The sequence below is a fragment of the Pecten maximus genome, chromosome 10, assembly GCF_902652985.1.
Source record: "Pecten maximus chromosome 10, xPecMax1.1, whole genome shotgun sequence".
Lineage (NCBI taxonomy): Eukaryota > Metazoa > Mollusca > Bivalvia > Pectinida > Pectinidae > Pecten > Pecten maximus.
This window is the reverse complement of record NC_047024.1, coordinates 3,749,054-3,776,170: the sequence shown is the minus strand read 5'-3', so window position 1 is coordinate 3,776,170 and position 27,117 is coordinate 3,749,054. Positions and strand designations below refer to the sequence as shown.

The 27,117-nt window shown below is 38.0% G+C and overlaps 1 protein-coding gene across 6 annotated transcripts in view; it reads left to right on the top strand.

The window, feature by feature from the left end:
- LOC117336489 (B-cell lymphoma 6 protein-like) overlaps positions 1-27,117 on the top strand; it is a 115,099-nt gene that overhangs the window by 69,502 nt on the left and 18,480 nt on the right. Inside the window, exon 5 of one of the 6 annotated variants that reach the window (XM_033897039.1) lies at positions 26,556-26,687. The exons of 3 other annotated variants lie outside the window; for them this stretch is intronic. In XM_033897039.1, the coding sequence (XP_033752930.1) occupies positions 26,556-26,687 (132 nt within the window). Of the gene's footprint in view, positions 1-19,652; positions 20,654-26,555; positions 26,688-27,117 lie in introns of those variants that run through there. 2 more of the 6 variants (XM_033897051.1, XM_033897050.1) reach the window with 2 other exon arrangements.

The window sequence follows — 27,117 nt, the reverse complement described above, 5'->3', positions numbered from 1 at the left end:
AGATACAATTGTATATACCTCGATATCCTGGACGACGGTGGTAGTTTTACCCTGAAGTTCCAGTTGATATCCCCAGATACAATTGTATACCTGTATATCCCGGACGACGGTGGTAGTTTTACCCCAAAGTTCCAGTCGATATCCCCAGATACAATTGTATACCTGTATATCCCGGACGACGGTGGTAGTTTTACCCTGAAGTTCCAGTTGATATCCCCAGATACAATTGTATACCTGTATATCCCGGACGACAGTGGTAGTTTTACCCTGAAGTTCCAGTTAATCCCCTGATACAATTGTATACCTGTATATCCTGGATGAAGGAGGTAGTTTTACCCTGAAGTTCCAGTTGATATCCCCAGATACAATTGTATACCTGTATATCCTGGACGACGGTGGTAGTTTTACCCTGAAGTTCCAGTTGATATCCCCAGATACAATTGTATACCTGTATATCCTGGACGACGGTGGTAGTTTTACCCTGAAGTTCCAGTTGATATTCCCCGATACAATTGTATACCTGTATATCCTGGACGATGGTAGTTTTACGCGTAGTTTCAGTCGATATCCCTTATACAATTGTATATATATCGCGGACGACGGTGGTAGTTTTACCCTGAAGTTCCAGTTGATATCCCCAGATACAATTGTATATACCTCTATATCCCGGACGACAGTGGTAGTTTTACCCTGAAGTTCCAGTCGATATCCTCAATACCGTATATACCTCGATATCCCGGACGATGGTGGTAGTTTTACCCCCAAAGTTCCAGTCAATATCCCTGGTACAATTGTATATACCTCTATATCCCGGACGACAATGACAATTTTATTGCCTTTTTCCAATTTACATTTATCAGTAAAGAGATACTTGGTGTATACTCTGGGTCAATCATTGGTGGTTTTCCCATCATCAGTTGTACTGCAACAGTTAACAGTTGTTAAAATTTGTACGGGGGAAGATACTTAATGTACCAAGGATGACGCTTGTTATCAATACTGACATTATTGACATTACTACTGACAATATTGATGCTTGTATGATTTGAGAGTGGCATACCCTAGTCTCAACCCTTGACACAGTTGGGGCTATCTTGCACCCTGAAAATTGTAGATGCAACTGTGTGATTTCAGATGAACCAACATCTAATCTGACAGTGGTTTACCGTTGACATTTACTCTTGTGATCAGTTCTGATGTGAGATACTGTAGTCTGAAGAATAATTGACAAATGTGAATGAAAATTACAGAAATGTGTCTAATAGTACATAATTGTCTTTTCTAGTATTGTTTCATCATCAAGTTGTGATGGCCCGCAAATCTTTCTTTCAGTTGAGTTGTGTTATTTCACCATATTAAAAATTGAAATTGAATTTTATTGACATGTATAGCAAAGGTATATGGATTTACCATGTAATATTATGAAGTGTTGCATGTTATTGTAAATAATGTTTTCATTTTCCATTAGAAATGAGAGAGAATGATACGTAGGTAAAAGTGTGTTGAATGGTAAAGTCTCATAAGTCTTATACAATCAGTGTGGAAGTGAGTTTGAATGGACGCCCTTTTAGGTTCATCACGAGACACATTTGTAATAATACATATTATTTGTGTTCTCTTTATAGATACTGTGTGTTATCTAATGATCACCCCTACTTCTTCCTTTAATTAATAGATACTGTGTATTATCTAATGAGCATACCTACTTCTTCCTTTAATTAATAGATACTGTGTATTATCTAATGAGCACCCCTACTTCAGTTTGAGCTTCTGTGAGTGTGTCATTAATAATATATATCAGCCTTGAAACAGTTCAAAAGTAAAACAGAGAGTACACTTCTGATCCCAATAAATATCTTATAAATTCTTCATCAAATCTTCAATAACACCCCACCTTTCTCTCAACTGTCTGTGTAATATGACCCGGTGGGGTGTCCTGCTGGGTTTTCTCAGCAGTGTGCTTCAGTCAGGTAGCACTATAAAGTCGGCACTAGTGCTATGCTATTACAAGAAGACAAATATGTACATATCGTAGCCTCCAGATAACATGCACACACTCACCACATGTATCTCGCACACGTCCTAAATGACCACAGCTGTTGATGGACGTTAAGCAACACGAACCAAACCAAACTTTCTTTCAGCTGCCCTGGGGTGCTACTAATTTAGGTAAACATGGTATGCAATAAATCATTGTATTTCCAATCTATTTTCATGAAAATTTAATCAAGATAAAACAATTCTCATAATGATGCAATACTGTTAAAAATTTTGTGTAAAAGTTTAGTTTCTTTAAAATAAGTATGAATCATATTGTCTGTACATAATTGATTGATGTAAATGTGAGTTTCTGTATGTCTGATTTGCTTTAAACAACTATATGTAATGTTGTAAATACAGGTGTTTGATTATACTGCTAATCAAAAAAGATTTTTGTCAAATTTGTGTAAATACAGTTGATAGTTTACTGGCGAGTTCATCCTGCAGTATCTGTTTATTACTGTTAGTGATTTTGTAAATAAAATCTAATAGTTCACATTACAGAGTTAGATGTTGTGTTTTCTAATTACAACCCGTCAGAGTTCATAATTATGAGTGTATATTTCTGTCGGAGCCAATCCTTCTACAGTTTAGTAACCTGTATAAACCAGACCCTATATTATCTGGCCTCAATTTCATCAAAGTTCATTAACTTTAGATAATTCCTTAACTTAACATTTCCTTAGGAAGTATTATTGGGGTACTAGGGGGAAATCTTAACATTTCTTTAGGAAGTATTATTGGGGTTCTAGGGGGAAATCTTGGGAGAAATCTAGGGGGAAATCTTACCATTTCTTTAGGAAGTATTATGGGGTTCTAGGGGGGAAATCTTACCATTTCCTTGGAAAGTATTATTGGGGTTCTAGGGGGGGGGGGGGATCTTACCATTTCCTTAGGAAGTATTATTGGGGTTCTAGGGGGAAATCTTACCATTTCCTTAGGAAGTATTATTGGGGTTTTATGGGAAAATCTTACTGAAGGAACTAATTGTAAATTCTGTCATGCTTTCCTATGGAAAATTAAAGAAATGTTGATGAATTTGGGACCAGGTAACTTATGTTAAACTGACCAGACCATGGAAAGGTAGTTTGATGAATACTGAACATTTTATTAGAAACATTTCCCATAAGATCCTACTTGTCAGTGAAATGTCACCAGTTGCTCTGTATTCACAGCACAATCTGAAGTGTTTTATTTGCTCTTTATCATTCCACAAAAAGAATTACAAATACGATAAAATACATTTTCATTCTCACATTCACATATAATGACCAAAGACAACTTGCGCTGACCAAGTACCAGACCTCTGATAAATACAGCGATGTACTGCTCCTGTACTGGTTATACATTCTCTTAAGTGGTATTGGCATTCAGCCGTAGCAGATCCTTCCATTGCAAGGATTGCTAGAAGGGACCAACCAACCAATTGTTTTTCCATAGACTTTAGTGTTAACGTTTTGGAGTATTTCATTCAAATTCTTGAATTCAATATGACAATTATGGTTTATAACAAAAGTTTAGTGTCTCATATAACACATAATCAAAAAAATAGTTGGGTCCTTCTGCTCAAATTTTCTCCGGGGTAGCCATTTTGAAAATGGGTGAATTTCGCAGTAAAAATTCTCAAAAATCTGAAATGTTTACCTGTTAATTATTATTACATGAACTTTTAGAAAAAAATTCAATCGGACTTACAAAAATTTACATCAACATTTCTTATGGATAGTTACCTATCAGGTTACATATCTATTTTCTTACTTCATAACATATACTGCCCAATCAGTGGCTGCCAGACATTTTATCCTTGGCTCAACTTTCTATACACAGGGGCACAGGGGATGTAATTGGTTGGTTGTTCCCTAGAATGACCTGGGCAATAAGTATTTACCCAGAAGTCAGAATAGTGGCAGGAATATAGGGTGTTTTACTTGTGCAAGGGACCAGTTCAAAGTCTACGTCATAACTCTGACGGATTATTGAAACAGAACGTAAAAGTACATGTACATATATATAAACATCACATACCCAGTTCACAACACAGGGACACCACATGTACATGCAGTCAAGATCATCACCAATACACATACCTGAACCATACTCCCTTGCTGGGGATAATGTCTCCCACATTTGTTAAAACTTGAGATAACTTTAAGATATTGTTAATCCCTGTCGCTTGATACAGCTATATCAGTCTGTAGTTATAACCTGTACAAAATAATGAAAACCATGCAATGTTTAACTAAATTAAAACACTGTAAATTAATTGTCTGGGTTAAGATATGTAGACAATCATACCAACATTTAATTACATGATTTAATTCCTGAAAATAATGCATTAAATATTCTGCTCAATATGACTGCAGTGCTCCATGGAATCTCCTGAAAGTGTGACTATTTTGCAAAACACTGTGAAACGAAATTTGCCCAACTTTCACTGTACCATAATATATTTATTAGATTTACCAAGTAAATGTAGTTCATTCTATTTGTACATGTATAAAACTACACCCAAACCTCACGACTGCCACACTCAGCATTTACAGAGAACACCTACTGACCAAGCCTGTCTGGTGTTCCTGGTTCCGGTGCGATCTCTGTGTCATCAACTCTTTCTCCCCTGAACTCTGTCTAAACAGATTCTGGTGGTACGGGTGATCTGGTTATACGACATCTGTCGGTAGAACACATGGCAATATAACTTCAGGTGAAGATAACGAGATGAGTGTTCAATCCCTACCCCGGGTGGGAAGATGAAATCACAGCCGTGTACTGTCGTGGTTGTGTCCTTGGGGGAGACCCTTTTCCCCCAATTCCTCTGGAGAGCATGCTACGGGCTTATATATATTCAATGAGGTAGCCATCAGCTACTACAAGGGAGCTTCCTCTCAAATGAGCCTGGTTGTTACCTGGGTGGTTACTCACCTAACAAACCTGATTTTCCCAGACCACTGTGTTTGGTGAAGGTTCTTTTATGAAAGCAAAATCATACTCTTTTAGATCTGTGGATGCTTTTGGTATTCAACATGAAACTGTTAAATATCCTATTGATAAAACAATTAAAATTCCATTAGAAAGTGCTATTACTGTTCAAATATTAAATTGTCGGAATCATTTTAACAAGTGTTATGTATTATGCTACACCAATATATCTGGGGTGTATACAATGCTCCACCAATATATCTGGGGTGTATACAATGCTCCACCAATATATCTGGGGTGTATACAAGGCTCCACCAATATATCTGGGGTGTATACAATGCTCCACCAATATATCTGGGGTGTATACAATGCTCCACCAATATATCTGGGGTGTATACAAGGCTCCACAATGCTCAAGATTGAGCCTCTTGTTCCTGTGGAACTGTAATAGTTTGTGTTTGAAAATAAAATTTAAGAGGCTTCTGATTGTTCTGATGAGATTTTGATTGAGCTGTAAGGTGATTCTAAAATAGCAGGTGGGGTGTCATTGTGATTCTAACATCAACAGGCGGGATGTCAATACGATTCTAACATCAACAGGTAGGGTGTCAATACGATTCTAACATCAACAGGTAGGGTGTCAATACGATTCTAACATCAACAGGCGGGGTGTCAATACGATTCTAACATCAACAGGCGGGATGTCAATATGATTCTAACATCAATGGGCGGGATGACAATACGATTCTACCATCAATAAGGAGGATGTCAATGCCATTCTAACATAGCAGGTGGGGTGTCAACATGATATATTTATATATATATATGATATTAGATTCCACCAACATTAAGGATTTCTTTATTTTTCATTGGTTTACAGAGAACGCATTCTGATTCACGTGTTTGATTATTTCCTTTTGTTCAATGACTTGAACATAAGGAATTTGTTGATGCATTATAAAACAACTGCCCTGTATTAAGTTCTGTAAACATGTAACTGGTGCTGATCTTCTCTTTTGATTGATTTCAGATGTTGGAGATATGTATTTATCGGATACTACACGGGATTTTAATGACCCCTATTTTAGCCTTGCCAGTTTCCCGGGTATGGGTTCCAGTTACCCGACTGTGAGCCAGGCCTCTACACGACAGTCGGGGCCTGAGCTAACATTTGTACATGATTCTTTAGTGCACAGATGTGTGTCCTCCATCGGTAGTAAGAAATACAAGTGTGTCTACTGCAAAATCCAGCGTGTACGTACCAAATCTGGCTGGTACGTCGACACACGCCTCAAGTGCTCGATCTGTAACGTGGCCCTGTGTCGAGAACGTGGATGCTTCCAGCGTTTCCATGAGGAATTTGCTGCCTCAAGGTCAAACAATCAGGTCCCACCTGGTGAAAAATCTCTGATGCAGTAACGAAGATTGAATGAATTGATTGACTCTTGTGAATTTTGATTGCAATTAAGCATTCTCTGTGAATACTTTCATTCTGGACAGAACTTGGCGTGATGTACATATGTATATAGAGTTAAGAAATCCTTTTCTTTTACACTATATTCATTATTTGATAAACAGTGATTGAGGTTTGGTTCATTATTATGATATTTTGTACTATAATTTTTTTGTTTTAACTTGTATTGTTGTAAAGTGTATAGAGGGCTACATAGCTGAACCATTAATTTTGTAGCACTGAGGGAAGTATTACTTTAACTGTGAAATCTTTTGTGGGTTTGTTTCAGATCATCAGTAGGGCTACTCAAGATTTCAATATGACAGACTGTCTTTGTTTACTAAAGCGTTTTCAATATTCAGATGACGAAATGTTTACTATAACGTTTTCAATATTCAGATGACGAAATGTTTACTAAAGCGTTTTCAATATTCAGATGACGAAATGTTTACTCTAGCGTTTTCAATAATTTGGTGACAAGATGTTTATTTACTTTTGGGTTTTCAATATTTTTATGACATAAGATAGCATTTTCAATATTTTGATGACGAGGTGTTTACTATTGTATTTTCAATATTTTGATGACGAAATATTTACTTTTGCGTTTTCAATAATTTGGTGACAAGATGTTTACCATGGCGTTTTCAATATTTTGATGACGAGATGTTTACTATTGCTTTTTCAATAATTTGGCGACAAGATGTTTACTAGAGCATTTTCAATATTTTGATGACGAGATGCTTACTACATGTATTACAGTACTGTCCGGAGTCAGAATGAATAATGTTTGGTGGAAAAGTTTGTTTTTAACATTTGCGACCTTTTCATATCAAATTTGATGTTCAGTTTTTGGTGCAAGTGTTGAAAGGCAGCAGTAAACCCGTTTGTAATTATGCTAGAGTTCTAATATTTGGTTGCTGTGGGGGTAAACTATTATTTCCAGAGTCAAATATGTTTCATAATAATGATGATGTCAATGCTTTCTACAATGCAAAGCCCAAATTTAAACTAAACATTTATTTCAATAATGATTCCAGCTAGTTAACACGCCCCCTAATTCTAGTGAGGTATCATGATATATAGTGTGTGGGGAGAAAACCAGAAATCCTGGATATGAGAGTTTTCATCACCGAGTTAAATTAGAGAAAACCAGAAATCCTGGATATGAGAGTTTTGATCACTGAGTTAAATTAGAGAAAACCAGAAATCCTGGATATGAGAGTTTTGATCACTGAGTTAAATTAGAGAAAACCAGAAATCCTGGATATGAGAGAGTTTTCATCACCGAGCTAAAGGTGAGACAACCAGAAATCCTGGTTATGAGAGTTTTCATCACCGAGTTAAAGGTGAGAAAACCAGAAATCCTGGATATGAGAGAGATTTGATCACCAAGTTAAAGGATATAGGAGTAAATCTTTTGGTGAAGAAGTGATAGAACATCAGACACACATGAATAGATAAAGATCCATAAACTCTACACCGTCCTTACACATCAGTGGGTCATTGATAAAGTTTGTGTCCGTCCTGTAGTATTGTCAATGAGGTTGATACATATATTGAATTCTGGCAAACAAACAGTGGTTCTGACCTTCTCTTTTGATCCGTTTCAGATTTTGGAGGTACTTATTTAGAAGGTTTTCCTCAGGACCTCAACAAGGCCAGTCAGTTGGGTGGGACAGTGGGACAGCATTATTGCCGTGACTTTGTCATCGACAAAGTGGTCCATACCAGTGTGCCTACAGTAGAAGGAAAGAAGTTTAAATGTGTGTACTGCAAGATACACGGTGTGCGCACCAAATCCGGCTGGCATGTAGATACACGACTCAAGTGTTCTGTCTGTGACGTCCCCTTGTGTCGGGGTAGGGGGTGTTTCCTCCACTACCATCAGCAGTTCCTTCAACAACTACAGTCTGTTAACACCAGAGATCAGTCTGGTGGGGTCATGTGACTGGTGACTCAATATGGTGGAGTCCTGTGAGTGGTGACTCAATCTAGTGGAGTCCTGTGAGTGGTGACTCAATCTGGTGGAGTACTGTGATTGGTGACTCAATCTGGTGGAGTCCTGTGACTGGTGACTCAACCTGGTGGAGTCATGTGATTGGTGACTCAATCTAGTGGAGTCATGTGAGTGGTGACTCAATATGGTGGAGTCATGTGAGTGGTGACTCAATATGGTGGAGTCGTGTGACTGGTGACTCAATCTGGTGGAGTCGTGTGACTGGTGACTCAATCTGGTGGAGTCGTGTGACTGGTGACTCAATCTAATGGAGTACTGTGATTGGTGACTCAATCTGGTGGAGTCATGTGACTGGTGACTCAATCTGGTGGAGTCCTGTGACTGGTGACTCAATATGGTGGAGTCATGTGACTGGTGACTCAATCTGGTGGAGTCATGTGACTGGTGACTCAATATGGCGGGGTCATGTGACTGGTGACTCATTCTAGTGGAGTCATGTGATTGGTGAATCATTCTAGTGGAGTCATGTGACTGGTGAATCATTCTAGTGGAGTCATGTGATTGGTGAATCATTCTTGTTGGGTCATGTGATCAGAGAGTGGCTCAGACACCTGGACTTCGGAGTCTTGTTGTATCAGAAAAAATCCAACTTTAAGCTGGCAATTTCAGTTTGATAATACACAGTCTAGACAAGGAGATTACTGCATTAAATCACTATTTATTAATGTCTGCCCACAAGAAATTAGTACCAGGAGATATTGATCAAGGGTATTATGTTTATTTGTGATTCAAGGTTGTGACAATTCTCTTTTACTCCGTTTCAGGTGTTGGAAGTCAGTATGTAGATGGTCGCTCTACGAAGCCATACTTTCCAATGGCAAGTGGTCCGTTCTTTGGCTCAGATGGACGGCAGTATGCACGTGATCTTATCGTCAATAACATTGTCCACGAAAGTGTGACAACACCAAAATCGAAGAGATATAAGTGTGTTTACTGCAGGACACACAATATTCGCACACGGACAGGTTTACACGTAGACACCCGCCTCCACTGTTCTGTGTGTAGGGTTCCATTATGTCGAGGAAGGGGCTGTTTTTTCCTTTACCACCAGGAACGGTACTCTACTACCTCTGGTGTGAAGGATGCAGTGCAGGGAAATGCCATCTCTGGTGTTACCCCTGGGGGTGGGGTGTGGTGAAATGGGGGGGGGAGGGGTTAATATGTGCTGTATTTAGGATAGTTCCCAATAGATTTGTTGTCATTGAGGGTAAACAGCAGCCTTGTGTATAGTTTGCATATATTCAGACTTATCTCCGGCAAAGCAAACACCATCTTTGGTAAGATTGTTGGGTTATGATTCTACTACCTTTAGTTAATTAACAAACAATTTAGTGTGCAAATCAATAATTTGAACTAATTACTTGTTCCCTTTGTCCTTTCAGGCCTACGGGAACAGGCTGATTTGGGTTCATATTTAGGTGACAACTCCTCGTTCGCACCCCCTCTGATGCAGCAGCAGTGTTTGACCTATGTCACACCATACGATTCGGAGGCTGAGCGGATGCGGCACGTGCCTGTTCAGTCTCAAATGCGTCGACTAAAGCTTTGTGTACTATGCCAGGCCAATAAGACAAAAACCAAGTCAGGCTGGCGTGTTAACACAATATACAGGTGTAGTCAGTGTCAGGTTGCTCTTTGTACAAATAATAGGAACTGCTTCGGGGCCTACCACCAGATCCTCTTCACAGGAAACTGGCGATCTACATCCAAAATTCCGCCATGAAAACATGTACAAACTTAGGTTTATATTTAAAAATTCACTTTAAAACATAAACATAATGGATATAGCAGATAATGTGCTGATCTACATTTAAACATCCACCATAAAGCATGAACAGTCACTTAACCCTGATAAAAGACCTGAATTAATTGTTCCTGGTTAACTCTTCTAATCCTAACTTAAGACATTATTAAGACACCAGAAATGTAGGTCAAGGTCACCACCAGAAATCTCTTTGGTGGTTATGGTATTTTGACTATCTAGGTCAATGTTATCACCAGAAATGTAGGTCAAGGTCACTACCAGAAATCTCTTTGGTGGTTATGGTATTTTGACCATCTAGGTCAAGGTAACCAATGGAAATGTAGGTCAAGGTTACCACCTGGAATGTAGGTCAATGTTACCACCAGAAATGTTAGAAATCTCTAAGGTTGTTACACTATTGTGAATTAATGTAGGTCAAGGTTATCATCCCAAATCTATAATGTGACTTCATGTACAATACACTTCATGCCATGGAATCCCTATGTACAGTTGTAATTAACTTCATACCTATGATGATGCAGGTAAAATGGACCGATTTAAGAATCACATACGCAGTGTGTGTCTGTATTACAGAAATCACACCCCTGATAGGCAGCATTGCACCACTTTGCTAGTTTAAAGAAATATTTGTTTCCAATAGTTCATGGCAATACACCATACAATTGTATATATATTGACAGGCCAGCATCTGTGAGGTGACAGGTCTACGTTCGACAATACACCAAATATATATATTGACAGACCAGTATCTTTTAGGTGACAGGTCTACGTTCGACAATACACAAAATATATATATTGACAGGCCAGCAACTGACAGGTAACAGGTCAACATCAGCTTCTGTTGTGGAGAAACGTATTTTCTTCAGTGTTTTGACTTTTCTTATTTCTCTTGATTTTCATTTAAAAAAAAAAAAAAAAAAATGTTATGTTTGGTTTTATCGTAATGGGGAAAAAGTCTTACTATAATGTATATGTGTTCATTCTTCAAAGAAAAATATGATTGTACTGAATAAATAGAACTCCCAATGCATATATACTGTTCTATCTATGTTCCTTCGTCCATATTCTCTGAACATGTCCATTCCTCCCGTAACCATAAATACATAAATATATTCTATAATATGGCTGTAAGATAGCTGAAATGTGTACATAATTTTGTTTTTGAATTGTAGTATATGGGAATTGTAAAAGGTTGTGTAGTTGTTTGTGTATGGGTGTATGAGGGTAGACAGGTTGTGTAGTTGGTTGTGTATGGGTGTATGAGGGTAGACAGGTTGTGTAGTTGGTTGTGTATGGGTGTATGAGGGTAGACAGGTTGTGTAGTTGGTTGTGTATGGGTGTATGAGGGTAGACAGTGTTATAGGAGGTTGGGGGTTAATAAGTGGTTGCCTGTGGGCGTGGAAGGGTACAAGAATGCTGTGTTAAGTGTCAGGGGTGTGGGTTATAATCGCTGGTGTTTTCAGTGGAGGGAAATGTGCTTGGGTGTTTATTGAGGGGAGGGTGCTTGGGTGTTTATTTGTAAATGATGAACTGGTGTTTTGAGTGGAGGGGGAATGTACTGGTGTTTTGAGTGGAAGGTGAATGTACTGGTGTTTTTAATTGGAGGGGGAATGTACTGGTGTTTTGAGTGGAAGATTAATGAAATGGTGTTTTGAGTGGAGGGGGAATGTACTGGTGTTTTGAGTGGAGGGGGAATGTACTGGTGTTTTGAGTGGAGGGGGAATGTACTGGTGTTTTGAGTGAAGGGGGAATGTACTGGTGTTTTGAGTGGAGGGGGAATGTACTGGTGTTTTGAGTGAAGGGGGAATGTACTGGTGTTTTGAGTGGAGGGGGAATGTACTGGTGTTTTGAGTGGAGGGTGAATGTACTAGTGATTTGAGTGGAAGATTAATGAAATGGTGTTTTGAGTGGAGGGGGAATGTACTGGTGATTTGAGTGGAAGATTAATGAAATGGTGTTTTGAGTGGATGGGGAATGTACTGGTGTTTTGAGTGGATGGGGAATGTACTGGTGTTTTGAGTGGAAGGTGAATGTACTGGTGTTTTGAGTGGAAGGTGAATGTACTGTTGTTTTGAGTGGAGGGGGAATGTACTGTTGTTTTGAGTGGAGGGGGAATGTACTGGTGTTTTGAGTGGAGGGGGAATGTACTGGTGTTTTGAGTGGAAGGTGAATGTACTGGTGTTTTGAGTGGAAGGTGAATGTACTGGTGTTTTGAGTGGAAGGTGAATGTACTGGTGTTTTGAGTGGAGGGGGAATGTACTGTTGTTTTGAGTGGAGGGGGAATGTACTGGTGTTTTGAGTGGAGGGGGAATGTACTGTTGTTTTGAGTGGAGGGGGAATGTACTGGTGTTTTGAGTGGATGGGGAATGTACTGTTGTTTTGAGTGGATGGGGAATGTACTGGTGTTTTGAGTGGAAGATTAATGAAATGGTGTTTTGAGTGGAGGGGGAATGTACTGGTGTTTTGAGTGAAGGGGGAATGTACTGGTGTTTTGAGTGGAGGGGGAATGTACTGTTGTTTTGAGTGAAGGGGGAATGTACTGTTGTTTTGAGTGGAGGGGGAATGTACTGTTGTTTTGAGTGGAGGGGGAATGTACTGGTGGTTTGAGTGGAGGGGGAATGTACTGGTGTTTTGAGTGGAGGGGGAATGTACTGGTGTTTTGAGTGGAGGGGGAATGTACTGGTGTTTTGAGTGGAGGGGGAATGTACTGGTGTTTTGAGTGGAGGGGGAATGTACTGGTGTTTTGAGTGGAGGGGGGATGTACTGTTTTGAGTGGATGGGGAATGAACTGGTGTTTTGAGTGGAGGGGGAATGTACTGTTGTTTTGAGTGGAGGGGGAATGTACTGGTGTTTTGAGTGGAAGATTAATGAAATGGTGTTTTGAGTGGAGGGGGAATGTACTGGTGTTTTGAGTGAAGGGGGAATGTACTGGTGTTTTGAGTGGAGGGGGAATGTACTGTTGTTTTGAGTGGAGGGGAATGTACTGGTGTTTTGAGTGGAGGGGGAATGTACTGTTGTTTTGAGTGGAGGGGGAATGTACTGGTGTTTTGAGTGGAGGGGGAATGTACTGGTGTTTTGAGTGGAGGGGGAATGTACTGTTGTTTTGAGTGGAGGGGGAATGTACTGGTGTTTTGAGTGGAGGGGGAATGTACTGTTGTTTTGAGTGGAGGGGGAATGTACTGGTGTTTTGAGTGGAAGATTAATGAAATGGTGTTTTGAGTGGAGGGGGAATGTACTGGTGTTTTGAGTGAAGGGGGAATGTACTGGTGTTTTGAGTGAAGGGGGAATGTACTGGTGTTTTGAGTGGAGGGGGAATGTACTGGTGTTTTGAGTGGAGGGGGAATGTACTGTTGTTTTGAGTGGAGGGGGAATGTACTGGTGTTTTGAGTGGAAGGTGGAATGTACTGGTGTTTTGAGTGGAGGTGGAATGTACTGGTGTTTTGAGTGGAGGGGGAATGTACTGGTGTTTTGAGTGGATGGGGAATGTACTGGTGTTTTGAGTGGAGGGGGAATGTACTGGTGTTTTGAGTGGAGGGGGAATGTACTGGTGTTTTGAGTGGAGGGGGAATGTACTGGTGTTTTGAGTGGAGGGGGAATGTACTGGTGTTTTGAGTGGATGGGGAATGTACTGGTGTTTTGAGTGGAGGGGGCGGGTGCTTGGATTTTTTTTTATTGGAGAGAGATGTCGGGTGTGTATTAGATTTGTGCTATGGTTTACTTGTCAATATCTGTTATAGTTCATGGTGGACTGGGGTGACAGTACTTATATGTATCCATGTTGTATCATAGATGTAAATATGTTGGCTTTTGTTTGTAGAAAATAAATCATCATCAAAATGTTACTGTTTGTTGTTTTTGATAAGTATTAGGCATTTATTTATCAGTTTCATGTAATAACTATACAAATGTAAACCTACAGAGACAGACTATTAGGTAGAGATGTTGTTACAGGAACAGAGACAGACTATTAGGTAGATATGTTGTTATAGGAACAGAGACAGACTATTAGGTAGAGATGATGTTACAGGAACAGAGAGAGACTATTGGGTAGAGATGTTGTTACAGGAACAGAGAGAGACTATTAGGTAGAGATGTTGTTACAGGAACAGAGACAGACTATTAGGTAGAGATGATGTTACAGGAACAGAGACAGACTATTAGGTAGAGATGTTGTTACAGGAACAGAGAGAGACTATTAGGTAGAGATGATGTTACAGGAACAGAGACAGACTATTGGGTAGAGATGATGTTACAGGAACAGAGAGAGACTATTAGGTAGAGATGTTGTTACAGGAACAGAGACAGACTATTAGGTAGAGATGTTGTTACAGGAACAGAGACAGACTATTAGGTAGAGATGTTGTTACAGGAACAGAGACAGACTATTAGGTAGAGATGTTGTTACAGGAACAGAGACAGACTATTAGGTAGAGATGTTGTTACAGGAACAGAGACAGACTATTGGGTAGAGATGTTGTTACAGGAACAGAGACAGACTATTAGGTAGAGATGTTGTTACAGGAACAGAGACGGACTATTAGGTAGAGATGTTACAGGAACAGAGACAGACTATTAGGTAGAGATGTTGTTACACTCACAGAGACAGACTATTAGGTAGAGATGTTACAGGAACAGATACAGACTATTAGGTAGAGATGTTGTTACAGGAACAGAGACAGACTATTAGGTAGAGATGTTGTTATAGGAACAGAGACAGACTATTAGGTAGAGATGTTGTTACAGGAACAGAGACAGACTATTAGGTAGAGATGTTGTTACAGGAACAGAGACAGACTATTAGGTAGAGATGTTGTTACAGGAACAGAGACAGACTATTAGGTAGAGATGTTGTTACAGGAACAGAGAGAGACTATTGGGTAGAGATGTTGTTACAGGAACAGAGACAGACTATTAGGTAGAGATGTTGTTACACTCACAGAGACAGACTATTAGGTAGAGATGTTGTTACAGGAACAGAGACAGACTATTAGGTAGAGATGTTGTTACAGGAACAGAGACAGACTATTAGGTAGAGATGTTGTTACAGGAACAGAGACAGACTATTAGGTAGAGATGTTGTTACAGGAACAGAGACAGACTATGAGGTAGAGATGTTGTTACAGGAACAGAGACAGACTATTAGGTAGAGATGTTGTTACAGGAACAGAGACAGACTATTAGGTAGAGATGTTGTTACAGGAACAGAGACAGACTATTAGGTAGAGATGTTGTTATAGGAACAGAGACAGACTATTAGGTAGAGATGTTGTTACAGGAACAGAGACAGACTATTAGGTAGAGATGTTGTTACAGGAACAGAGACAGACTATTGGGTAGAGATGTTGTTACAGGAACAGAGACAGACTATTGGGTAGAGATGTTGTTACAGGAACAGAGACAGACTATTGGGTAGAGATGTTGTTACAGGAACAGAGACAGACTACTAGGTAGAGATGTTGTTACAGGAACAGAGACAGACTATTAGGTAGAGATGTTACAGGAACAGAGACAGACTATTAGGTAGAGATGTTGTTACAGGAACAGAGACAGACTATTAGGTAGAGATGTTGTTACAGGAACAGAGACAGACTATTAGGTAGAGATGTTGTTACAGGAACAGAGACAGACTATTAGGTAGAGATGATGTTACAGGAACAGAGAAAAAATATTAGGTGTTAGGCAGCATCGACAACACATCTTCATGGTAATCTCAGATTCAAAATCAAAAGTTTGCTTGGATCGACTGCAACCATAAATTTTATATAACATCACGCAGCTAAAGCCAAACAAACCTGATGAAATGGAGGTAAATCTGTTTGGAATAGTTTGTTGCTGTATTTCAAATTCTTTCCAGTCTTTGTCCTGATGATGTACTTGTAGTTTTTGGGATTTATTAGGTCATCTGACCCAAAGGGTCAGGATGACCTATAGTCATCGTGCTTCGTCCGTCGTCGTCCGCCGTCCGCCGTGCGCCGTGCGCCGTCCGTAAACTTTTTCTTTCAAAACGCTACTCCTCCTTAACGCTTGGGTGGATTACTTCCAAATTTGGTTTGAAGCATCATTGGGGGAGGGCAATCGTATTTTATATAAATGAGGCTGGTCTGACCCCTGGGGCCAGAAGGGCGGGGCCCCAAAAAGGGAACTTAGGTGAATATTGCTATAAAATCCTACTCCTCCTTTACCCTTGGGTGGATTACAACTAAATTTGGTGTGAAACATCATTGGGGGAGGGCGGTCATATTTTATATAAATGAAGTTGGTGTGACCCCTGGGGCCTGAGGGGCGGGGCCCCAAAAGGGGAACTTTGATGAAATTTTGCTATAAAATCCTACTCCTCCTTAACCCTTTGGTGGATTTCAACCAGATATGTTGTGAAACATCATTTGGGGAGGGCGGTCATATTTTATATAAATGAGGCTGGTGTGACCACTAGGGCCTGAGGGGCGGGGCCCCAAATGGGGAACTTTGATGAAATTTTGCTATAAAATCCTACTCCTCCTTAACCCTTTAGTGGATTTCAACCAGATATGTTGTGAAACATCATTTGGGGAGGGCGGTCATATTTTATATAAATGAGGCTGGTGTGAGCCCTGGGGCCAGAGTGACGGGCCCAAAAAAGGGAACTTTGATGAAATTTTGCTATAAAATCCTACTCGTCCTTAACCCTTTGGTGGATTTCAACCAGATATTGTGTGAAACATCATTGGTGGAGGGTGGTCATATTTTATATAAATGAGGCTGGTGTGAGCCCTGGGGCCAGAGTGACGGGCCCAAAAAAGGGAACTTTGATGAAATTTTGCTATAAAATCCTACTCGTCCTTAACCCTTTGGTGGATTTCAACCAGATATTGTGTGAAACATCATTGGTGGAGGGTGGTCATATTTTATATAAATGAGGCTGGTGTGGCCCCTGGGGCCAGAGGGGCGGGGCCCCAAAAAGGGAACTTAGGTGAATATTGCTATAAAATCCTACTCCTCCTTTACCCTTGGGTGGATTACAACTAAATTTGGTGTGAAACATCATTTGGGGAGGGCGGTCATATTTTTAGGTCATCTGACCCAAAGGGTCAGGATGACCTATAGTCATTGTGCTTCGTCCGTCGTCGTTCGCCGTCCGCCGTGCGCCGTGCGCAGTCCGTAAACTTTTTCTTTCAAAACGCTACTCCTCCTTAACGCTTGGGTGGATTACTTCCAAATTTGGTTTGAAGCATCATTGGGGGAGGGCAATCATATTTTATATAAATGAGGCTGGTCTGACCCCTGGGGCCAGAAGGGCGGGGCGCCGAAAAGGGAACTTAGGTGAATATTGCTATAAAATCCTACTCCTCCTTTACCCTTGGGTGGATTACAACTAAATTTGGTGTGAAACATCATTGGGGGAGGGCGGTCATATTTTATATAAATGAAGTTGGTGTGACCCCTGGGGCCTGAGGGGCGGGGCCCCAAAAGGGGAACTTTGATGAAATTTTGCTATAAAATCCTACTCCTCCTTAACCCTTTGGTGGATTTCAACCAGATATTGTGTGAAACATCATTTGGGGAGGGTGATCATATTTTATATAAATGAGGCTGGTGTGACCCCTAGGGGCTTAGGGGCGGGGCCCCAAATGGGGAACTTTGATGAAATTTTGCTATAAAATCCTACTCCTCCTTAACCCTTTAGTGGATTTCAACCAGATATGTTGTGAAACATCATTTGGGGAGGGCGGTCATATTTTATATAAATGAGGCTAGTGTGACCCCTGGGGCCTGAGGGGCGGGGCCCCAAATGGGGAACTTTGATGAAATTTTGCTATAAAATCCTACTCCTCCTTAACCCTTTGGTGGATTTCAACCAGATATTGTGTGAAACATCATTGGGGGAGGGTGGTCATATTTTATATAAATGAGGCTGGTGTGGCCCCTGGGGCCTGAGGGGCAGGGCCCCAAAAGGGGAACTTTTATGAAATTTTGCTATAAAATCCTACTCGTCCTTAACCCTTTGGTGGATTTCAACCAGATATTGTGTGAAACATCATTGGGGGAGGGTGGTCATATTTTATATAAATTAGGCTGGTGTGGCCCCTGGGGCCAGAAGGGCAGGGCCCCAAAAGGGGAACTTTGATGAAATTTTGCTTTACAATACTACTCCTCCTAACCCCCATAGTGAATTATTACCAAATTTGGTGTGAAACATCATTGGAGGAGGACAATCATATTTTATATAAATGAGGCTGGTTTGACCCCTAGGGCCAGAGGGGCGGGGCCCCAAAAGGGGAACTTTGGTGAATTTTTGCTATAAATCCTACTTCTCTCTAACCCTTGGGTGGATTAATACGAAATATGGTGTGAAACATCCTTTGGGAAGGGTGGTCATATTTTATATAAACGAGGCTAGTGAGACCCCTGGGGCCTTAGGGGCAGGGCCCCAAAAGGGGAACTTTGGTGAATATTTTCTGTTAAATCCTAATCCTCCCTAACCTTTTGGTGGATTACAACCTAATTTGATGTGAAATATAAGGTGACGGCAATCATATTTTTTAATGAGACAGGTTTGACCCCTGGGGAAAAAAAGATGGGGCAAAAGGAGCGCTTAGGTTAAACATTTCTTTAAAATGCAATTCCTCCTTAATGCCTTAATTGATTACAACTATATTTAGCATGAAACATCATTGGGGAAAGGCAATCCTAATTGATATAAATGAGTCTTGTCTGACCCATTGGGACACAGAGGGGCATGCCCCAAAAATGGGAACTTGGCTAAAATTTTGCTTTATGATGCTGCTCTTCCTGGACAAGCTAAATGGATAAAAACCAAATTTGATCTAAAACATAACTGGCTGCGATAAATGATTTATGGTAATAATGCTGGATTGAGGGGTGTGTCCCTGCTGTAAGTGTAAGTGTTTGTCAGATGACCGTTAAGGCCCATGGGCCTCTTGTATCTATGAAGGATCGTACAAAGACACAGTATTACAACACTTTTACAGTTAGATACAGTAAAATGAGATATCAATAAAACTGCACCATACAGCTGTTTTGTCCTCCCAAGACTCGTCAGTGATGTTAGGGACACCATACAGTTGTTATAATATTCTAGGACTCGCCAGTGATGTTCTGGACACCATACAGCTGTTTTGTCCTCCTAGGACACGCCAATGATGTAAGGGGCTTAAAGTGTTGATACCTACATGTACCAGGCGATGACAGAAACTCAAAATAGCCCAAAAAATGTCAAAATGTAGATGTCGAAATGCATTTACCCCAATAATTCAAATAAATTTCATTATTATCGATTTTGGATTTCAAAGGAAATTTGTGTACATGTGTATATTCCGGACTGTGTCGCTGTCCAAATGAACTAAATTGCCTCACAGTGGGTAGAGTTGCTGACCAAACAAGATTGGGCTTGTTATTAAAAGTCATGTAGATGCATGTGTGTGTTGAGCATATATTAAGGATTGCAATATATTTTTCAGAAGGTTCAGCACATAAGACAAGGAGACCAAAAGTTGATGCCAAAGGGATGTCGCACAATACAATGACACAAGCCATGAAAACATACGGTCAGCAGGGGTTGTTACCGTTGGATCAGCCAGGGCTGACATTCCCAACCAGAGCACTCCTCGGATCACAACAACAGATGTACATTGAAGAGGTTAGAAAACAACCCGAAATATCCTATATGCCAACAGAGTTTTTCACTCTGCCTATGACCACAGGGCAGCACAGAATGGGATACATGGATCCTCAAGCCGGCCAGCAGCCTAGATCTGATGCTCAAGCTACCGAACCTCCATACATGCAAACGGTGAGTGGCATGTTTTCGACCGAGTCCAGTGTACCGCAGGGCCTGGCACACAGGATGATCCACACGGAAGGCAAGAAGCTGAGACTGTGTGTCTACTGCAGTCTCAACAAGGTAAAGACCAAGTCAGGCTGGTACGTGTACACAACACACAAGTGTGAGGCCTGCGATGTGCCTCTCTGTCAGTCCAGGAACTGCTTCATTACCTACCACAAGTACATGGGCATGATGTGATGTCACTTACCACAGGTACATGGGCATGTTGTGATGTCACTTACCACCGATACATGGGCATGATGTGATGTCACTTACCACCGATACATGGGCATGATGTGATGTCACTTACCACCGATACATGGGCATGATGTGATGTCACTTACCACCGATACATGGGCATGATGTGATGTCACCTACCACAATTACGTGGGCATGATGTGATGTCACCTACCACAGGTACATGGACATGACGTGATGTCACCTACCACCCCTACATGGGCAGGATTTGAGGATCAAACATGGTGATAAGGGTCACGTTCACTGTATTGGGTGTAATGTATTACTTTGGTATATTATACATATATATCATTGGGCTGTTTATGCAGATTTTGACATGTGATTAATACATATAAAACAATACTGTTTTAATGATCTCAGTGTTTTATTAAATTCCTAAAAAAAGAACATTTTTAGTTTTCTTATTTAGTCAGTGGAACCAGACGTGATTTCCAATACCACCATCATGTCAGATGTTAAGTAAACTACTTACATGATGAAGTTTAAAGGCGTGTATTGAGCTTATCAAAGGTTTAGTCGTCCAAGCAGGATGAAACAGCTGTATGGTACAGTTAGTGTTTAGCATAATTATACTGTGTCTGTTACTAAAACAAAGATTACCGACATAATAACAAAACTAAAATTATACTGTGTTACTAAAACAAAGATTACCGACATAATAACAAAACTATAATTATACTGTGTTACTAAAACAAAGATTACCGACAATAACAAAAGTATAATTATACAGTGTGTGTTACTAAAACAAAGATTACCGACATAATAACAAAACTATAATTATACTGTGTTACTAAAACAAAGATTACCGACAATAACAAAAGTATAATTATACAGTGTGTGTTACTTAAACAAAGATTACCGACATAATAACAAAACTATAATTATACTGTGTTACTAAAACAAAGATTACCGACAATAACAAAAGTATAATTATACTGTGTCTGTTACTAAAACAAAGATTACCGACAATAACAAAACCATAATTATACTGTGTTACTAAAACAAAGATTACCGACAATAACAAAACCATAATTATACTGTGTCTGTTACTAAAACAAAGATTACCGACAATAACAAAACCATAATTATACTGTGTCTGTTACTAAAACAAAGATTACCAACATAATAACAAAACTATAATTATACTGTGTCTGTTACTAAAACAAAGATTACCGACAATAACAAAAGTATAATTATACTGTGTCATGTTACTAAAACAAAGATTACCGACAATAACAAAACTATAATTATACTGTGTCATGTTACTAAAACAAAGATTACCGACATAATAACAAAACTATAATTATACTATGTCTGTTACTAAAACAAAGATTACTGACATAATAACAAAGCTATAATTATACTGTGTCTGTTACTAAAACAAAGATTACCGACATAATAACAAAAGTATAATTATACTGTGTCTGTTACTAAAACAAAGATTACTGACATATTAACAAAACCATAATTATACTGTGTTACTAAAACAAAGATAACCGACAATAACAAAAGTATAATTATACTGTGTTACTAAATCAAAGATTACCGACATAATAACAAAAGTATAATTATACTGTGTTACTAAAACAAAGATTACCGACATAATAACAAAACTATAATTATACTGTGTCTGTTACTAAAACAAAGATTACCGACAATAACAAAAGTATAATTATACTGTGTCATGTTACTAAAACAAAGATTACCGACAATAACAAAACTATAATTATACTGTGTCATGTTACTAAAACAAAGATTACCGACATAATAACAAAACCATAATTATACTGTGTCTGTTACTAAAACAAAGATTACCGACATAATAACAAAACCATAATTATACTGTGTTACTAAAACAAAGATAACCGACAATAACAAAAGTATAATTATACTGTGTTACTAAATCAAAGATTACCGACATAATAACAAAAGTATAATTATACTGTGTTACTAAAACAAAGATTACCAACATAATAACAAAACTATAATTATACTATGTCTGTTACTAAAACAAAGATTACCGACAATAACAAAAGTATAATTATACTGTGTCGGTTACTAAAACAAAGATTACTGACATAATAACAAAACTATAATTATACTGTGTTACTAAAACAAAGATTACCGACATAATAACAAAACTATAATTATACTGTGTTACTAAAACAAAGATTACCGACAATAACAAAAGTATAATTATACAGTGTGTGTTACTAAAACAAAGATTACCGACATAATAACAAAACTATAATTATACTGTGTTACTAAAACAAAGATTACCGACAATAACAAAAGTATAATTATACAGTGTCTGTTACTAAAACAAAGATTACCGACATAATAACAAAACTATAATTATACTGTGTTACTAAAACAGAGGTTACCGACAATAACAAAACCATAATTATACTGTGTCTGTTACTAAAACAAAGATTACCAACATAATAACAAAACTATAATTATACTGTGTCTGTTACTAAAACAAAGATTACCGACAATAACAAAACCATAATTATACTGTGTCTGTTACTAAAACAAAGATTACCAACATAATAACAAAACTATAATTATACTGTGTTACTAAAACAAAGATTACCAACATAATAACAAAACTATAATTATACTATGTCTGTTACTAAAACAAAGATTACCGACAATAACAAAACTATAATTATACTGTGTCATGTTACTAAAACCAAGATTACCGACATAATAACAAAACCATAATTATACTGTGTCTGTTACTAAAACAAAGATTACCGACATAATAACAAAACCATAATTATACTGTGTCTGTTACTAAAACAAAGATTACCGACATAATAACAAAAGTATAATTATACTGTGTCTGTTACTAAAACAAAGATTACCGACATAATAACAAAACTATAATTATACTATGTCTGTTACTAAAACAAAGATTACTGACATAATAACAAAACTATAATTATACTGTGTCTGTTACTAAAACAAAGATTACCGACATAATAACAAAAGTATAATTATACTGTGTCTGTTACTAAAACAAAGATTACTGACATATTAACAAAACCATAATTATACTGTGTTACTAAAACAAAGATAACCGACAATAACAAAAGTATAATTATACTGTGTTACTAAATCAAAGATTACCGACATAATAACAAAAGTATAATTATACTGTGTTACTAAAACAAAGATTACCGACATAATAACAAAACTATAATTATACTGTGTCTGTTACTAAAACAAAGATTACCGACTAAAACAAAGATTACCGACATAATAACAAAAGTATAATTATACTGTGTCGGTTACTAAAACAAAGATTACTGACATAATAACAAAACTATAATTATACTGTGTCTGTTACTAAAACAAAGATTACCGACATAATAACAAAACTATAATTATACTATGTCTGTTACTAAAACAAAGATTACTGACATAATAACAAAAGTATAATTATACTGTGTCTGTTACTAAAACAAAGATTACCGACATAATAACAAAACCATAATTATACTGTGTCTGTTACTAAAACTAAGATTACCGACATATAAACAAACCCATAATTATACTGTGTTACTAAAACAAAGATAACCGACAATAACAAAAGTATAATTATACTGTGTTACTAAATCAAAGATTACCGACATAAAAACAAAAGTATAATTATACTGTGTTACTAAAACAAAGATTACCAACATAATAACAAAACTATAATTATACTATGTCTGTTACTAAAACAAAGATTACCGACAATAACAAAAGTATGATTATACTGTGTCGGTAACTAAAACAAAGATTACTGACATAATAACAAAACTATAATTATACTGTGTCTGTTACTAAAACAAAGATTACCGACATAATAACAAAAGTATAATTATACTGTGTCTGTTACTAAAACAAAGATTACCGACATAATAACAAAAGTATAATTATACTGTGTCTGTTACTAAAACAAAGATTACCGACATAATAACAAAAGTATAATTATACTGTGTCTGTTACTAAAACAAAGATTACCGACATAATAACAAAACCATAATTATACTGTGTTATTAAAACAAAGTTTAACGACATACTTACAAAACCATAACTCATTCAAACTCAAAATCGACTAAACAAGAGCCAATTTTGAACAAAACTATAGATTTGTATGGAGACTCATTGAAAAGAATCCATGCGCTCCGGGAGAGTAAGCGTCTCAAGATTCATCGACGACAACCGTCATACAAATCTAGATCGAATCCGGGTTAGGCCACAATCTCAGATGAGAGTTAGGGTAGTGATAACGGAAAAACAAATACTCCAACCTTTTTGCATTTCTATATTCCCAAGCTCAATATTATTTGGCCAAAAATAAGCATAGTTGTCGATAGGAGTTAAACCTAATCAACCAAACAACAAAAACACTGGCCATATCAACAATCATAAACACATCCGCATTCATATCATAAGTTTATGATGCTGTCCACCTGTATTTGTACACTATTGTGTCGTTCCTGCGTTGTCTCAAAAGTAGACGACGAAAAGCCAAAAACTTCGAATTCGACAGATAAGAGAACCACCATTGATCACCATCTACAGAAGTATAGAACCATACATTGGGATGCAGTAAATGTGATCTTTACTTTTACCGACACAGACAGTCTAACTAATATTAACAGATTGTCTCTTCTGTATAGATACTCCAGACTTAAGTAGGCTTTGCCTGTTGTGATCTGAACCAACTTTGGAGCTCTGATATGTTTTTTGCATTCCTATGAACCCCGGTATTTGTTTATTAAAGGGATTATTCGCTTGCCTGATCCTTTCATTACACATTCAGATACACTGATGTTTTGTCCATGAATAGGTTTATATCCAGACGTTCAGTAAACAGTAACGGTCATCGCATTCCTAAACTCTATAGCAAACTTGGTAAGTTTATTTCACGGTTCGATTTTAGTTCCTCAGAGTATACAGACTCTTCAGCGATGCACAATACTTTACTGAATTTTAAAGGAAACAAGTATGATACGTTGGATGAAATTTGTATCCTCTAAGGAGAAGTTGGTTTCCAATGGAGTTTATGAGTGTTTATTATGGTCTCTATAATTGTTTCCATTAGCTATGTGTGTCTCTGATCTTTCTTGTGCGGTCCACTGATTGTTGCTCTTCGAAATGGGATGCCAAAATGGCTGAAAGGTTTAAACAGTCAAACTAGGACTCCACTGTAACGTTCAGTCTAATTAACAGTCAACCTACAAACTCCTCTTTAACTGTAAGTCTAAAATGGTATGGTAATGCAAGCTCTGTTCACTTTGCTGAATATTTGTTTACAGGTTGCTTCGTAAAGTTTGTTTGAATTGCGATAGAAGCCTCCGTTTACTGTACTTTACATCATTATCTCTGTCCACACTGCCTTAGGACCTGTTTACATTGCGATAGAAGCCTCCGTTTACTGTACTTTACATCATTATCTCTGTCCACACTGCCTTAGGACCTGTTTACATTGCGATAGAAGCCTCCGTTTACTGTACTTTACATCATTATCTCTGTCCACACTGTCTTAGGACCTGTTTACATTGCGATAGAAGCCTCCGTTTACTGTACTTTACATCATTATCTCTGTCCACACTGCCTTAGGACCTGTTTACATTGCGATAGAAGCCTCCGTTTACTGTACTTTACATCATTAGCTCTGTCCACACTGCCTTAGGACCTGTTTAAATTGCGATAGAAGCCTCCGTTTACTGTACTTTACATCATTAGCTCTGTCCACACTGTCTTAGGACCTGTTTACATTGTGATAGAAGCCTCCGTTTACTGTACTTTACATCATTAGCTCTGTCCACACTGTCTTAGGACCTGTTTACATTGCGATAGACGCCTCCGTTTACTGTACTTTACATCATTATCTCTGTCCACACTGTCTTAGGACCTGTTTACATTGCGATAGAAGCCTCCGTTTACTGTACTTTACATCATTAGCTCTGTCCACACTGTCTCAGGACCTGTTTACATTGCGATAGAAGCCTCCGTTTACTGTACTTTACATCATTATCTCTGTCCATAATGTCTTAGGACCTGTTTACATTGCGATAGAAGCCTCCGTTTACTGTACTTTACATCATTATCTCTGTCCACACTGTCTTAGGACCTGTTTACATTGCGTCAGTACGAGTGGGTAAGTCGGTATTGACATAAGCCTGGTTTGTGATGTATATGATGTAGCCGACAGCCGATAAAGTATTATACTTAGATGTTAAGATAACAGAAACCTGATGCTATTCATGACATTTAACAGGGGACGAGGATTTCACATTTATTCTGCCTAACCAGGAGCTCGTGCCCACTCCAGGCAGTATCCAGCGGCCAGTACAGAAATATGTTCCGGCAACACAGAAGAGGACAGAGCGCGATATCAAGTTCATTAAAGGTAATTTTCACGAAAATGCTGTTTCTCAAATATTAATACTTTTAAACGTTGTTTCTTCCATAGGTTAAATAAATATCTGGCGATATATAGAGGAATTTACATTATATTTAATTTACAATATCCATATTCTTTAATAGTTATACATTATATTTAATTTACAATATCCATATTCTTTAATAGTTTTACATTATATTTAATTTACAATATCCATATTCTTTAATAGTTATACATTATATTTAATTTACAATATCCACATTCTTTAATAGTTGTACATTATATTTAATTTACAATATCCACATTCTTTAATAGTTATACATTATATTTAATTTACAATATCCACATTCTTTAATAGTTATACATTATATTTAATTTACAATATCCACATTCTTTAATAGTTATACATTATATTTAATTTACAATATCCATATTC